Source organism: Capricornis sumatraensis, chromosome 9 (genome assembly GCF_032405125.1).
Source record: "Capricornis sumatraensis isolate serow.1 chromosome 9, serow.2, whole genome shotgun sequence".
Taxonomy (NCBI): Eukaryota; Metazoa; Chordata; class Mammalia; order Artiodactyla; family Bovidae; genus Capricornis; species Capricornis sumatraensis.
Genome location: NC_091077.1, coordinates 5,701,748 through 5,715,598, shown reverse-complemented (window position 1 = coordinate 5,715,598; position 13,851 = coordinate 5,701,748). Strand labels below are relative to the sequence as shown.

Below are 13,851 nucleotides of genomic sequence, written 5' to 3'. Positions count from 1 at the left end.
GGGGCTGCTTTCTGCGGGCCGGCGGGTCTCCTCCTGCCTGTGGTGGAGCTCAGCTGCTCGCTGCTGCTCTGCTGTGCCTTCGTCCTCTCCCGCTCACTCTCTAGGAGTTTCGAAGCAGATCCTAATTTGCCGGTTGGGGCGATATATCCTTTTCAGCTGCTCTTCAGAAAGGACCCTCGCTGGTCTTGCAGAAATTGTCTGTCCTGCTTCATTCCTAGGTCACACTTCATTCCTCAAGGCTGGTTTCTTCCTCACAACCTTTTTTTTTTTTTTTGCTGTGCCTGCAGGGCGGTGGCCGCCAGCCCTGATGTGCTGGATTGGGTCACAGGTCCTTCCTGCTGAGAGGAGGGTGGGGCCCCTCCTTACTCGCACCTGCCCTCCCCAGGAACAGTTGCCTGGCGGGATGGAGATTGGCTGGCGGCAGGCCCCATGTGGGCACTAAGGCAACCGCCTTCCTTGTGGCGGAGGAGGCTCCACCCAAGAAGGAGGAGGTCAGAACCTGAGACTTCATCCCCCTCCACCCCCCTGCTGTCCCCGCCCCCTCCAGCTGTGCACGTCCTTCGTGTCATGGGGGAAGGGTGCAGCAGCCGGCCCCCCAACCCCAGGAGCCTGCCAGAGGCCCAGGGAGTGTCTGGGGTTGGCAGAGTTCCAGCCCCTCAGCTTCCAAGTGAGCTGCCCTGACGCCGCACGCTGAGCACAAGCAGATGGGTCTCCCAGGTCCTCGGCTGGGGACCCTGACCAGATCTGAGTCTGGAGGGAGCAGCCCCATGGGTGTGAAACTCCACTCTGGCCCCTTGGGACCACTTATCCCACACCAGTGATGGTGAAATGAGGTCACTGGGGCACTGCCTCGCTGGTCTGATGGCCTCATGCAGTGCGACCTCCTTGTTCTCACTCCCTAACCCTCCCCCACCCCAACCTTGTTCTTCCTATTGACAGTTGAGAGGAAGGGCTTCAGACTGAAACGGGTTCAGATGAGCTTCATGGATTGGAGCCTGGGGCTTACCACTCTAGAGGCTGTCCTGGAGGGTTCCCCCTCTGGGCTGGCCAGACTGAGAGCTTCTCCCTAAGGGACAGAATTTTCTCTAACAACAGTGGGGGACTTCCTTACCTGAGATCCTGGACTCCCCACATCTTTTACGCCCAGTAGGCTCCTCTCTGGTCCTGGAAGTACAGGTACCCTCTATTCAAAGTGACCACTGAAATCACTGCTCTCATCCAATTCTCCAAATGTTGGAGCAGCTGCTGTTGTTTAGGCAGTGCCCCAAAGGAAAGTGACCGGTCCCTCCCACGATGAGGGAGAGGAGGGGAGGGTGACTTCCATTCAGGGCATTGACTTGTCTGCAGCTCACAGGGAAACAGGACAGACTCAGCAGTCTGACAGTTTGTGGGACCTAGGGGGCTGAGGTGGGGTGGCCGGTGTAGGCTGCAGTGCCAGGAAGGTTTGGGGGCAGATCGAGGCCCAGCTGATAGCCTGTGCCCTTGAGCTTCAGAGTTCTCAAGTTCTGCCTGGAATGGGGAGCACCCTGGGGGTGACACGGCTATCGAGAAACCTTGATTCCACCCATTTGGACTGCCTGTGGGAGCAGATGTCTGAGTGCCCAGGCTCGGCCACGCTGGCCTAACACGTGTCAGACGGACGCCCTGCCTCCTGCGCCAGGAGCATGGAGCAGCTGTCACTTCCCTTCCTTTCCGTTTGAGTCCAAGGCAGTGCCTTGCGCTGTTGCTCATTTGTGAAGTCGGCTCCTTTAAAGAGGTGGCAGATGATTTGCCTCAGGAGTGTGCCCCACATACAGTGATGTGGCTCCTTCACTGCCCTGTACCACCCCCCAGATTCCAGAAGTTGGGCTCTGGACTGTTTCTGCCTGGCCCTACCCAGGACAGGCCTCCCAGGGGTTTTGCCTGGGAGAAACCCAGGTGCTGGGTGCCCTGCCTGCATGGAGACAGCCAGGAGGTCTTCAGTGTGGGCACACTGAGGGGAGTGGTTGGGGTTCTCCAAGGGGCTACCGTGTTGGTAGGTGTGGGCATTGACTGTCCTGTGGAGAATTGGTACTTCGGGAGTTCAGGGGCCTGGCAGCCAGATTCTTTTTCGTCCTGTGATGACCTCTTGCGTGGCTTCTTAGATCCTGACCATTGGAACTCTGGTTTCCAGTGTCCTGCCCTGTTGGGACATCAAGGCTGGTCTCTGAGCGGCCCCTTTAAGAGCAAGTACCTGTGTGCCAGACTGGGTTGTGGAATGCCAGCAGTCTCCCTGCAAACAGCCATCACTGCGGTCTTCCTTCAGTGTCTCTGTGAGGGTTAACAACACTTCAGCTTGTTGTCTGGAACCGGTTCAAACTGGTTTTCTGGAAAGTGCTTTGTCTCTCAGACTGAATCCTGGGAAGGGTCATGTGGAGCCCAGTGATGTCATGGGATCAAAACCTGACTCAGCGGTGTTTTTTCCCCTTCTTTTCTTCTTTCAATCAAGATATGTGTGTGCTGCAGGTACAGGGTGCTGGGCCAGGCCTCAGCCCATTCAGAGTTCACTTTGTCAGCAGGCAAAGGGTTAAATGTGATCTCCACCCTCCACCCTGCTGAGGCAGTGGGGGGCTGCCCCTGGCTGAAGGGTCAGCCCTCATCAGGGCAGGGCAGGGCTGGACTTGGGCTGTGGCCCTGCTTCTGGGACAGCGTGGTGCCCCCTTCTTGGATTCCAGATCGCTCACATCCAGTGTGCACGATCCTGCCGGAGGGGGTCAGACCTAGAAGTTTCCTCTATTTGCTCTTGAGTCTGGAATGCAGAGATTACCCCCTTCTTTGTGACAAGCAGCCACCCTCCCTTGTTCCTGCCCTAGTCCTGGTAGGTTTCTGGCCCCGGACAGGGTGACACATAGCTTGGCCTCCCAGATTCCCTGTTGCTCCTGCTCAAGCCCGTGAAGAAATGTTCTGGGCATGCTTTGTGGGCCCTTCATTTGCTGTGCCCACCTCTGCCATTGTCACATGGTGAGGCAAACACTTCAAGCTGACATTGTGAAAAGTTTCTGAGAAGATAGCTGCTTGGTCATGCCAAGTTTAAATGTCACGTTTTCCCCTTCTCCTAAAGTTCAGAATGACTGAAGAAGCATGCCGAACACGGAGTCAGAAACGAGCACTTGAGCGGGACCCAGCGGAGGACGATGTGGAGAGCAAGAAGATAAAAATGGAGAGAGGAGTGCTGGCCTCGGATTTAAATGCTGACGGAGACACGCGAGTGACGCCTGAGTCGGGAGCAGGTCCTGCCCAAGGGCTGCTGAGGGGGACAGAGGCGACGGCCACGGGCAGAGGCGAAGGGCAGGCGGGCGACGGGCCTGTGGACATGCGGACCACGCACAGGTGAGCAAGAGGCCCAGGCTCCGGGGCCGGCCGGGGTGAGCAGGTGGAGGCGAAGCTGCCCGTCGGGCCTGGGGAGGCAGCTTTCAGTGCGTGGCCGTGAAGACGGCTGTGGGCTCCAGCTCAGACACCTGCCCACTGTCTGGCCAAGGAGCCTTCGTCCTGGGTCCCAGCCGCCTGTAGTGTGGGTGGCTGTCACAGGATGGGAGTGGCAGCCTCTGTCGGCTCCCCTGCTTGGCTGCAGGTCTCAACTGAATGCGTGCCTGTGTCCCACTCTCTGCTTCAGCTTTGTAGGGAAGCGTGAGTTTTTCCTTTAGTCCTGCCTCCCTGCTTTTCACGTCTAGGGCACCGGGGGGGGGGCCAGAGATGCTGCCGCCCCCTGCCTGGGTCACTGGGCTGCGGGCAGTCTGGAGCCACCACTCCTCCTAGGCGGTGGATATGGGAAGGGAAGCCCCTCTCTTCCCAAGTTCGGTACCGTGTGCTTCACTGGTTTCCCCTTAGTCAGTACTGATGGCCTCAAGAGTGACTTTCCCAATCCTCAGCTTGAAAGAAATAAGACTCGGTGTGCCACCTCATTTCTTTTCTCCCTGTGAAAAGAATTGCAGCGCCCTCCCCCTCCCCCAGCTCTCCCGGGTCCTCCCTTGAGCGCAGGTGAGCGGTGTTCAGCCCTGCTGTCCCTGCTGCCCAGTGAGCCAGCAGCTGGGGGGCATGTGGGCATGGCCACGGCCTCCGGGCAGCCCCGAGGCCCCCCGCGTCCTCTGCCCACTCCCTCCCGGAGTGTAGGTGGGAGGTGCAGCTCTGGAGAGCCTGGGTGCTCTTCCTTTTCTTTCGCTGACTAATCCCACAGAGGGACCCCAGCCTGCAGGCTTTGTGTTAAATTCACTGGGGGCCCAGACGCTTGGTGATCTAAGAACTTCAGAGATTGTCTGACTCGGTATTTCTCGGCTTTAAAAATTTTACCTCAAGATAAATTGAGAACTTGACCCCCTCCTGCTGGGGAAGCCCGTTAGTTGGGGGAGTGTGTTTGTGTTCTTGCTACCCAGAAAGGCCTTTCTATCTGACTCTGCTTTCTGCCTTCCCTGTTTTAAAACCAGAGGCCTCTTTTAGAGTTCTGGAAATTGTGAGTTTGGGTCTGCTTTCCCTTCAGCAGTGTCAGATGTGGGTGAAGAGAAGGGATGGCCCACATTTGTGGAGATTCGCTGGGTCCCTCTTAAGTTCCTAGGCGGCGGTGGTTTAGTCGTTAAGTTGTGACCGACTGTTGCAGCCCTAGGGACCGTAACCCGCCAGGCTCCTCTGTCCAAGGCATTTCCCAGGCAAGAATAGTGAAGTGATTGCCATTTCCTTCTCCAGGGGATCTTCCTGACTCAGGGATCAAACCTGCATCCCTTGCGTTGTAGACAGTCTCCTGCATTGTAGCTGGATTATTTACCACTGAGCTGCTAGGGAAGCCCTGTTTCTAGCTGTCTGGTCTGCATTTTTCCCCTGTAATCACCATGCTCCCCTGTAGGGCAGGCCAGTGAATTGTGAGGTTCCGTGAAGGAGCATGGACGAGTGTGGAGTGCAAGCGGCAGACCAGCCCCGGCACACAGAGCAGGGCCCTCCTGCGGGCCGAGACGCGCCCCGGTGTCTCCAGACGCGAGGCAGTGTGAGACTGTGGAGGGTCTGGCTTTGGCAGAGTGGGGGTCAGCCCATGCTCCCTGGCTGACCTTGGGTGGGTGACCTTAGTCTGTGCTTCTTCATTTGTAAAATGGGTGATAATGTCTGCTCTGCATCTCTAGGCGACAGATGTGTACACAGAAATTGGCCATGGTGCGTGGCATGAGAAGTGTTGGTGACAAGTACTCTTAAGTTTTAAACTTAAAATTAAAATAAGGTGTCACATATAGAGCTTAATGTTTCCTTGAGTGCCCACACAAAATGTTCTGTCTGGTTTGTTGGAGAATTTTGACAGAATACTAGGATCAAGTCTAGCCCAGAACCATTCTAGAACTAATCTTTTTTGGGGTGGGTGGCCATGGTTTCTGTGTTAGAAGCTGGCAGTCTTTGGATCCTCATTGAGAGCCTCTGGGTCATCCCTTGGGAACCTCCATACAGAGAATTTCATTTGATGGAGGTGGAGCACACATGATAAAAAGTAGACATGTGCCTCTTGGTATACTTCACAAACTAATCTCTTTCTTGTAGCTCGAATCAAGAAATATAATACTATCCAGCCCCTGCATGCCCTCTTGTTGTCACTCCCCTCTGAGTAACCACTCTTTACTTCGAACAGCAGAGATTAGTTTTTCCGCTTTAAATGATTGGAATTATGTAGTCTGTAGCCTTTGCTTACTTTCATTCAGCATAATGTTTGTGACGTTTACTTACGCTGTTGCCTTTAATATTTATTTTTGAGTCTTAGTTGCGCATGTGAGCTCTTCGCACATGTGCCCATGTGGTGTGTGGGCTTAGTTGCCCTGCAGCATGTGAGATCTTAGTTCGCTGACCAGGGATTGCACCCATGTCCTCTGCACCGGAAGGCAAATTCTTAACCAGGGGACCACCACGGAAGTCCCAGGTTTACTTGTGTTGTTGAATGTTGGAATAATCTTTTTTTCGGTGCCATGTAGTATTTTTCTAGATTTTCTGTTTGGCTTTTTTAACTTTGTTAGTTAATTCTTATTGCAGTATAATTGCTTTACAGTGTTTAGTTAGCTTCTGCTGCTTAGTGAGATGAGTTAGCCACACGTACACATGCATCCCTTCCCTGTTGGGCTTCCGTCCTGTTCAGGGCCCCACAGTGCAGTAAGCGGAGTGCCCTGTGCTGGATCTCATGTTCCAGTTAGCTGCCTGTTTTGCATAGCATGTCGGTAGTGTCTGTGTGTCAGCCCCAGGCTCCCACTCCGTCCAGTGCACCCCTGCCCCTTGCTCTGGCTCTTTCTGCTCGGGCTGCTGCTTTCTTTCATGCTGTCCTATTCTTATGATCCAGTTTAGGCATATTGAAGACTAGAGGGAGTTTCTGGTGGCTTCTAGCAGAGAATTTCCTTTTTCTTTGAGGAAGTGGCTGGTGAATTTCAATCAAGATACAACTTAAAAAAAAACCTACTTTGGGGGATTTCGAGCATGCGGAGATTGGTGAAGAGGCAGCAGGATGAGTTTTCTCTTTCTCTTCAGTTCCTCTTTTCATCTCTGGCATTTTTTTTCTGACATAGTCTTCCAATGTGTATGTTTTATTTTCAAAATGAGTCAAGACTGGAAGGCAGCTTCCAGCAGTGATTGAGTAAAGAGAGATTGTCAAATCCTTTCCCCCCCCAAAATAGCTATAAAGCAGGACAGAATTGACAGCCCAGCCCTCCCTCCTTCCCTGAATCAATTATTCCAGCATCCTGGAAACGGACCACAAGCACGCAACAATCTGAGAAGGGCTTATGCATAAGAAACTGCTGAAATGTGAGGTTAAAATGGTGACAGTCTGTGTCACTTCACCTGATGCTGCTCTCATGCCCTCCGCCCAGCTCCGTTCACAGGGAGGCTCTGCCTGGCCAGTGCAGGCTGTGACGGGTGAGAAGGGGCTCACTCAGTTGAGAGTGGTGTTGGCTGAAGTGACAGTTTTGAAGATGACGTGGGGAGGGACAGTAGCTCTGTTAGCCCACGTTTGCAGGCATATTTGGGGCAAGAGAGAAAAACTGTTCGAAGGAAGAATCCCTAGAAATGTATTTGAGGAGAAGCTTATCCAGGAAGCTCATCAAATCTCGAGTAGCATATATGCAAAGAGATCTGTACCTAGCACATCACAGTCAAACTGTTGCAAGCCACAGAAAAAGAGAAAATATCAAAAGTAGCAAGAGAAGAGCAACTCATGACATATAAGGCAAGCATTAATATAATTAACAGCTGACTTCTCACCTGAGACATTCAAATGGAAACCGAAAGGGAACTAAATGCATTCAGAGTACTAAAAGAAGACAACTATAAACCCAGAATGCTCAGTGCATCAGAACTGTCCCTCAGAAACGAAAGCAGAAAGACATTTTCAGATAAACAAAGACTGAGAGGATTTGTTGCTGGCAGAGCTGCTGGTTCTTCAAGCTGACAGGAAATGACATGTTGGTAACTTATGTTCACAGGAAGAAATGAAGAGCTCTGGAAAAGGTAAATGTGGGCTACTGTAAAAGACTTTCTTCCCCTCATTTCTTCTTAGTTAAAAGACATAACATCATCTAAGCATTAACTATAACTCGGGGTAGAATTGACAGAAACGACCATAGCTCTTTGGCAATTGAGCTAGAGTATATAACAATTTGTTGTATTTATAACATATATAGGTATATAATATATAGGACAACAGAAGTACAGAAGGAATGAAATGGAGCTGTATGGGAATAGTTTTTCCATTTTACCAGAAAGCAGATTGTGATCTTAGTAAAATGCTTATTGTAATCCCTAGAGCAAAGATCCCCTGGAGAAGGAAATGGCAACCCACTCCAGTATTCTTGCCTGGAGAATCCTATGGACAGAGAAGTCTGGTGGGCTACAGTCTATGGGGTCGCAAGAGTCGGACACAACTGAGCGACTAAGCTCTGCACACAGAGCAGCTATTAAGAAAATAACTTTAAAATATTGTTTAAAAAATCAACAGAAGAATTTAGTGGTGCATTAAATATTCGACGCAAAAGAAAGCAGTCAGTGAGGAAAAGAAGAACAAAAAAGAAGGAAGACATGTAAAAAACCAATGGCAAAATGATAAATGTGTAAATCCACCCAGATCAAAAATATATTAAATGTGAATGGTTTAAATACTTCTATCAAAAGGCAGAGATTGTCAGACCAGATTAAAAGGTAAGATAAAGCTTAATTATATATTGTCTATAAGAGACACCCCTTAGATCCTTACATAAAAGGATAAGGAAGAGACACCATAAAAAACCATAAGAAAACTAGAATGACTGTATTAATATCAGATACAATTAACTGGCTTCCCAGGTGGCACAGTGGTAAAGAATCCAGCTGCCAATGCGGGAGATTTGTTAAGAGATGCCAGTTTGATACTTGGGTCAGGAAGATCCCCTGGAGGAGGAAATGGCAACCTAATATTCTTGCCTGGAAAATTCCGTGGACAGAGGAGCCTAAAGGGCTACAATCCATGGGGTCACAAAGAGTTGGGATATGCCTGAGCGTGTGCACATACATGCACACACAATCGACTTTAAGACAAAAAATATTCCTAACGCTAAAGAGGGACTTTTTGTTTTTTTTTTAATGTGGACCATTTTTAAGTCTTTGCTGGATTTCTTACGATGTTGCTTCTGTTTCATGTTTTGGTTTTTGGCCACGAGGTTCCCCGACCAGAAATCGAACCCGTACCCTCTCAACCGGAGAACCACCTAGGAAGTCGAAAAGAGCGTCTTTTTTTTTTTTTTTAATAGCACAGCAGGAAGTTGTAACAGTCACCAATGTACATGTACTTAACGATAGAGTCTCAAAATAGCTGAAGCATAAACTGATAGTGTTGCTAATAGAAATAGATAATTCATAAATTGTAGTTAGAGACTTCATACTTTTCTTTAAGTAATTGGTAGAGCAACTAAGCTGAAAATTGGCAAGATTCTGAAAGACTTGAAGAGCACTGATTCTGTTTGGCTACCGCTGCTAAGTCACTTCAGTCGTGTCCGACTCTGCGACCCCATAGACGGCAGCCCACCAGGCTCCCCGTCCCTGGGATTCTCCAGGCAAGAACACTGGAGTGGGTTGCCATTTCCTTCTCCAATGCATGAAAGTGAAGTGAAGTCGCTCAGTTGTGCCGGACTCTTAGTGACCCCATGGACTGCAGGCTACCAGGCTCCTCTTTCCTTGGGATTTTCCAGGCAAGAGCACTGGAGTGGGGTGCATTGCCTTCTCCTCTGTTTGGCTAACGGGTGTCTATAGAATCCTGGGAGATAACATCGCATATGCACGTGGCTCAGGGTGGCTCATAGGCTAGGCCATGAAACGAGTCTCAAGGGTGGCTGTATTAAAAGAGACAATAACAGGTGTCGGCGGGGATATGGAGAGGTTGAAACCCTTTTATGTTGCTGGTGGAAATGTAAAATGACACGAGCAGTTTGGGAGTTTCTTAAAAAGTTAGATGTGACCAAGTTAGCACATGACCCAACAATCTGTCCAAGGAATGTACCTGAGAAAGTACATCTGCACAAAGACAAGTGCATGGGCGCCCGTAACAGCATCATTTGGGGTGAGGGGCGTGTTCTGAGCTTTGCTTGTAGGGATGGTTGCACAACTCTAAATTCACTTAAAAATCATGAGTTATACTTTTATAGTGAATGAATTTCGCGGTATGTAAATTATGTCTCAGTATGGGTGTTTAAAATTTAAAAATGAGGTTAAAATAGTTCAGTTTCCCTTATGGCATCCATAAATGTGCTCATGGAGAAACAGAATCCCACAAAGGTGGTAGTCGAGCCTGTTGGTCTGAGACCAGCCCAAAGGTCATGAGCCTGTGCTGCCCTCCCCACCCAAGTCCGGACTGTTGGATGCGGCTGGAGCTGGGACAGACAAAGCAAGCTGTTTGGGGGTTCTCTCTCTTTTTTCCTTTCTAAGATAAATAGACTCCATTCCTACACTTTGCTATAGAGGAGACTCTCTGTCACAAATTGATCTTCAGAAGTAATCTAGGCCCACACAGGTGAGAATAGCTTTGTTTTTCCTCTCTTGGGTGGAGATACATTTAACTCAGTAAAATAATGAACCTCTTTGCCAGGCCTTCTCCACCGGAAAGGTTAGGACGGGGTCCCTCGGCTCCCCTGGGCTGTGTGAGGTGGGAGCTGCATGCTTACACTCCCATGCTTCACTGAAAACATTTGTGTGTGCCTTTTTCTGAGTTGCCAGTTCTCCCTCGATTCTCTGGCAAGCCCTGTGCTGGCCCTTGGGGGCAGAAGTGATGGGACAGGGTTTTCTAGGGTACCATAGTGTTGTCAGAGAACCTGCAGAGTTGTTGGGGAGCCTTGATTTTAGGGGTGTGGCTCACAAGGGCTGAAAGTCACTGGGCACCTGAGCAGACCATCTCTATTTCCTTATTTTACCTTGGGGGGAAACAAAGCTAGGGCTCCTAGGCCTCAGGCACAGCAGGGGCAGACTTGGAGCCCCATTTCTGCTTCTCACCAACCAGCCCTGTGGGCCTTGAGTGGATGTGTGGGGCAGGTGGCATGATAGCTGCCTTTGCTGGCTTCCATTGGGTATGTGGTCTTCAGGCAGCTGCTTCACCTGTTCTTCCTTCCCCATTTTGTGTCGTGTGTCTCTTTTGCTCTGGAACAGAGCTTTACTTGGACCAGTGGTGTGCCCTGTGGCGTGGATGGGAGGCACTCTGATGTGTGTTCTTATCCCCACCAAGGTGCCTGCAAAGCAGGCCACCTTTGAAGCAGATATCCTTGATGACAGAATCACTGCCCTGTCCTTCTTTGGGACTCTGATAGTGGTGGGTGACACTCTGTATAGAAGCCAGGGTTCTCAGATCATTTGCCAGTAAGACAGGACTTAGCCACTCATAGTGGTGAGCGGTTTGTGGGAGCATGTCATCCACACCCTGGTTCATGCTCGAGTCCTCTTCCAAAGTGAACGACTCTGAGAGTAACGTGGTGGTGCTTCCGCCTGCTGTCTACAGCGTGGGCTTGTGTGGATGGCCTCGCTCTGTTCGGAGTAGGCATTGCGTCCACAGGGCCAGGTGTGTGTGTCACTTGCTGTTCGTAGGTTGTGGGGCCCTTGTTTGTTTGCGCCTGCTTTACCAGCAGTCTGCGGGAGAGGATGCACGCAGCAAACACTGGGGTTGGCATTGCTCTGCCGGGAGTGCTGCTGGTACCGGCTGCAGATGCTCTCCTGCTGCGGTTTTCACAGGTGTATCCACCTGTGTAGTCCAAAGGCTTATCGGGGTACAGACCCTTAGCACCCCAGATGGTTCACTGGAGCCCTTCCTGACGGGGTGTATTCTCCCACTTTCCATCAGTCTTGCTTCTTCTCAAACCTCCTAGAAAAAGAGAGTATGTGCTTGGTGGGGTCTACCGTCTCTGACTCTGTGTGATTGGGATTCATCCCTGTGGTGTGTATCAGCATCTCACTGAGCAACTCCTGTGTGGATACGCATAGTCGCCCACTCACCTGTCCACAGATACCAGGCAGTCTCCAGGTTGGGGCTGCTGGGAGCATTTCTGTGGAAATCTTCACGTGAATAGGGATCAGGCTGGGGTCACAGGGTAGGTCAGTATTGAGTTGTTTTAAAAGAAATTGCTATACCTTTCCTCTAAAATGTCTGAGTGCTTTCACTTGTGTGTGGAGATTCAGCTACTTGATCCTCACTGAGTGTCAAGTCTTCACAGTTTTAGCCATGAGGTCTCCAGGGAGGTCTGAGCCCACGTCCTGGTCTGCGTGTGTGACCACCAGCCCTCTGCCGTCCGTGACAGGGTGAGGCCAGCGCTGTTGGCATGCCAGCAGCTGTGCAGGGTGGTGGGGTTCCTCCATGGCCGTGTTCAGCCCCGACCCCCTCCTGCCCTGTCCTCCCCACCGTGCCCCACTGCAGCTGTGCCTGACCCTCCTGCCAGCTGTCTGCTGGAATGTGCGTTCTTGAGTGATTTGGGAGAATGTGACACGGCTGGGGGCCTGTGATGGCTCTGGAGAGGGCTCTGGTTCTCACAGCCCAAGTGGGTGTGGTGGCCCTCACCTTGGCTCCAGCGACTGACCCCCGTCTCCCCTGCACCGTGTGTGAGGGCTTTGGGAGTCCTGCAGCCAGGAGCCTGTTCTTTGTGGCCATCACTTCCCATAGGTGGGGGCTCTGACACACCGAGGAGCCTAGCCCCTCCCCAGCCACCTGCTGTGGGCTGGCCTTTCATTTGCTAATTCTCTGTCTGCTGCTGGGTGACTTCCAGGAGAGGCCAAGCAGGCTGGGGAGCAGCTCTGTCAGCTTCAACTAGAAGTCCATAGCTTGCTTGCATTTCAGCACGTGGAACCGAGGGGTATGCTCCTTCAGAAACCAGTTCCTCATTCTGTACTCCTGGCCTCCGCTGCTGCCTCCCTGAACCTCTGTGACTTCCCCCCATCTCTTCCTCGTCCTCTGCTTCTCCCCTCCCCTCGGGGCTGCTCATCCCAGTTCTTCTCTGTCCGACCACATCTTATCACAGGTTTGTAATTGAAATTTGAGGGAGTTCACCTGTACTTCTAAAAATCATTATTTTTGGATGGCAGCATGGCAGACTTGAGGTGCCTTGTTTTCTAACTCTCAGAGTGACCTAGGGGCATATTGTGAGCCAGCCTGGTCAGGTAAGGAGCCCCACAGTTTTGCCACTTCCCTGTTGCCTTTATTGCGCCCTCCTCTGCCTGTGGTGGGGATGGCTTCTCACTGGATAGTGCCAGCCTTCTGGGGATATTACTGTGTGACTGCCCCACCAGGAACCAGAGGCCACTGTGTACCGTCATCTAGGTAAGCAGCTGGGAATTACCAGGTGGTGCTTGTGTTAAAGAACTACTTGCTGATGCAAGAAATGCCGGCTCGATCTCTGAATCAGGAAGATTCCCCTGGAGGAGGGCATGGCAACCCACTCCAGTATCCTTGCCTGGAGAACCCCATGGACATAGAAGCCTGGTGGGCCGCAGTCCATAGGGTTACAAAGAGTCAGATACGACTGATGCGACTTTGCACACACAAGGAACTCGTGGCTTCACACACGTGTGAGTTAAGCAGATCGGATCACTTCCTTACTTTGGAATTACGCAGTCTGACTCTGCAGCCCCAATTTCTGATTTCGCTCATGGTGTGGTTCCTGTTGGACTGGCGTCCTCGCAGCAGTGGTCGTTGAAGCATCTACCTACGGGGGTTCATGACACAGGGCCTCTGACCAGCCCTCTGCTGTGGAGGCTCTGCTTTCCTATGCATTGCTTTTTATCTTGCAGCCGGTATCTCTGACATGATGAAAACAGGTGTACCAGAGCCTTAACCAGCCCTGGGGGTGGGGATGGTGAATGTGCCAGCCTGACCCTCCAGCCACCTAACCCAGTGAAGAAGTGTGCTGAAGGGAGCTCTGTGTGTGACCCCAGGCCAGTGGGGGTGACACACCCGGAGAGGAACATTTCCCCAGCAGAGTGTGCCCTGCGGAAAAGAAGAGCTGGCCTGATTGCAGGAGATTTCTGTTTTGTTTTTTTTTTCCCTTAAGATGAGCATTTGAATTGTAATTTGTGAGCCTGAAAGGCAGTGGGGATGGCAGGTGGTTTAAAAAAAAAGAAGGTGGGGTCTGACGGCTCGATTTCACTCACACCCCTGGGTAGCCCAGGACAGGCCTCTCCACCCTTGGAGCCTACCCTCTGCTCTGAAGTGAGGTTGGTTATACTCAAACCTCAGAAGGTCCAGGATCATTCAGTAAGGTTTGTCCCAGTGCTGGTGGGAAGGAGCCTTGGGACTCATGGGTATCCAAGAATGAGGGAGGGGGAACTGAGTTCTCGGTAACTCTGGGCCCACCTGAGGGAGGAGGAGTGCAAAGGAGGCAGGGA

General features: G+C 51.4%; 1 protein-coding gene across 5 annotated transcripts in view; it reads left to right on the top strand.

The window, feature by feature from the left end:
• GATAD2A (GATA zinc finger domain containing 2A) overlaps positions 1–13,851 on the top strand; it is a 98,506-nt gene that overhangs the window by 59,345 nt on the left and 25,310 nt on the right. For 4 of the 5 annotated variants that reach the window (XM_068979376.1, XM_068979377.1, XM_068979378.1 and 1 more), the window contains one exon: positions 3,080–3,348. In XM_068979376.1, the coding sequence (XP_068835477.1) occupies positions 3,080–3,348 (269 nt within the window). The remainder of the gene's footprint in view (positions 1–3,079; positions 3,349–13,851) is intronic. The other variant, XM_068979379.1, reaches the window with a different exon arrangement.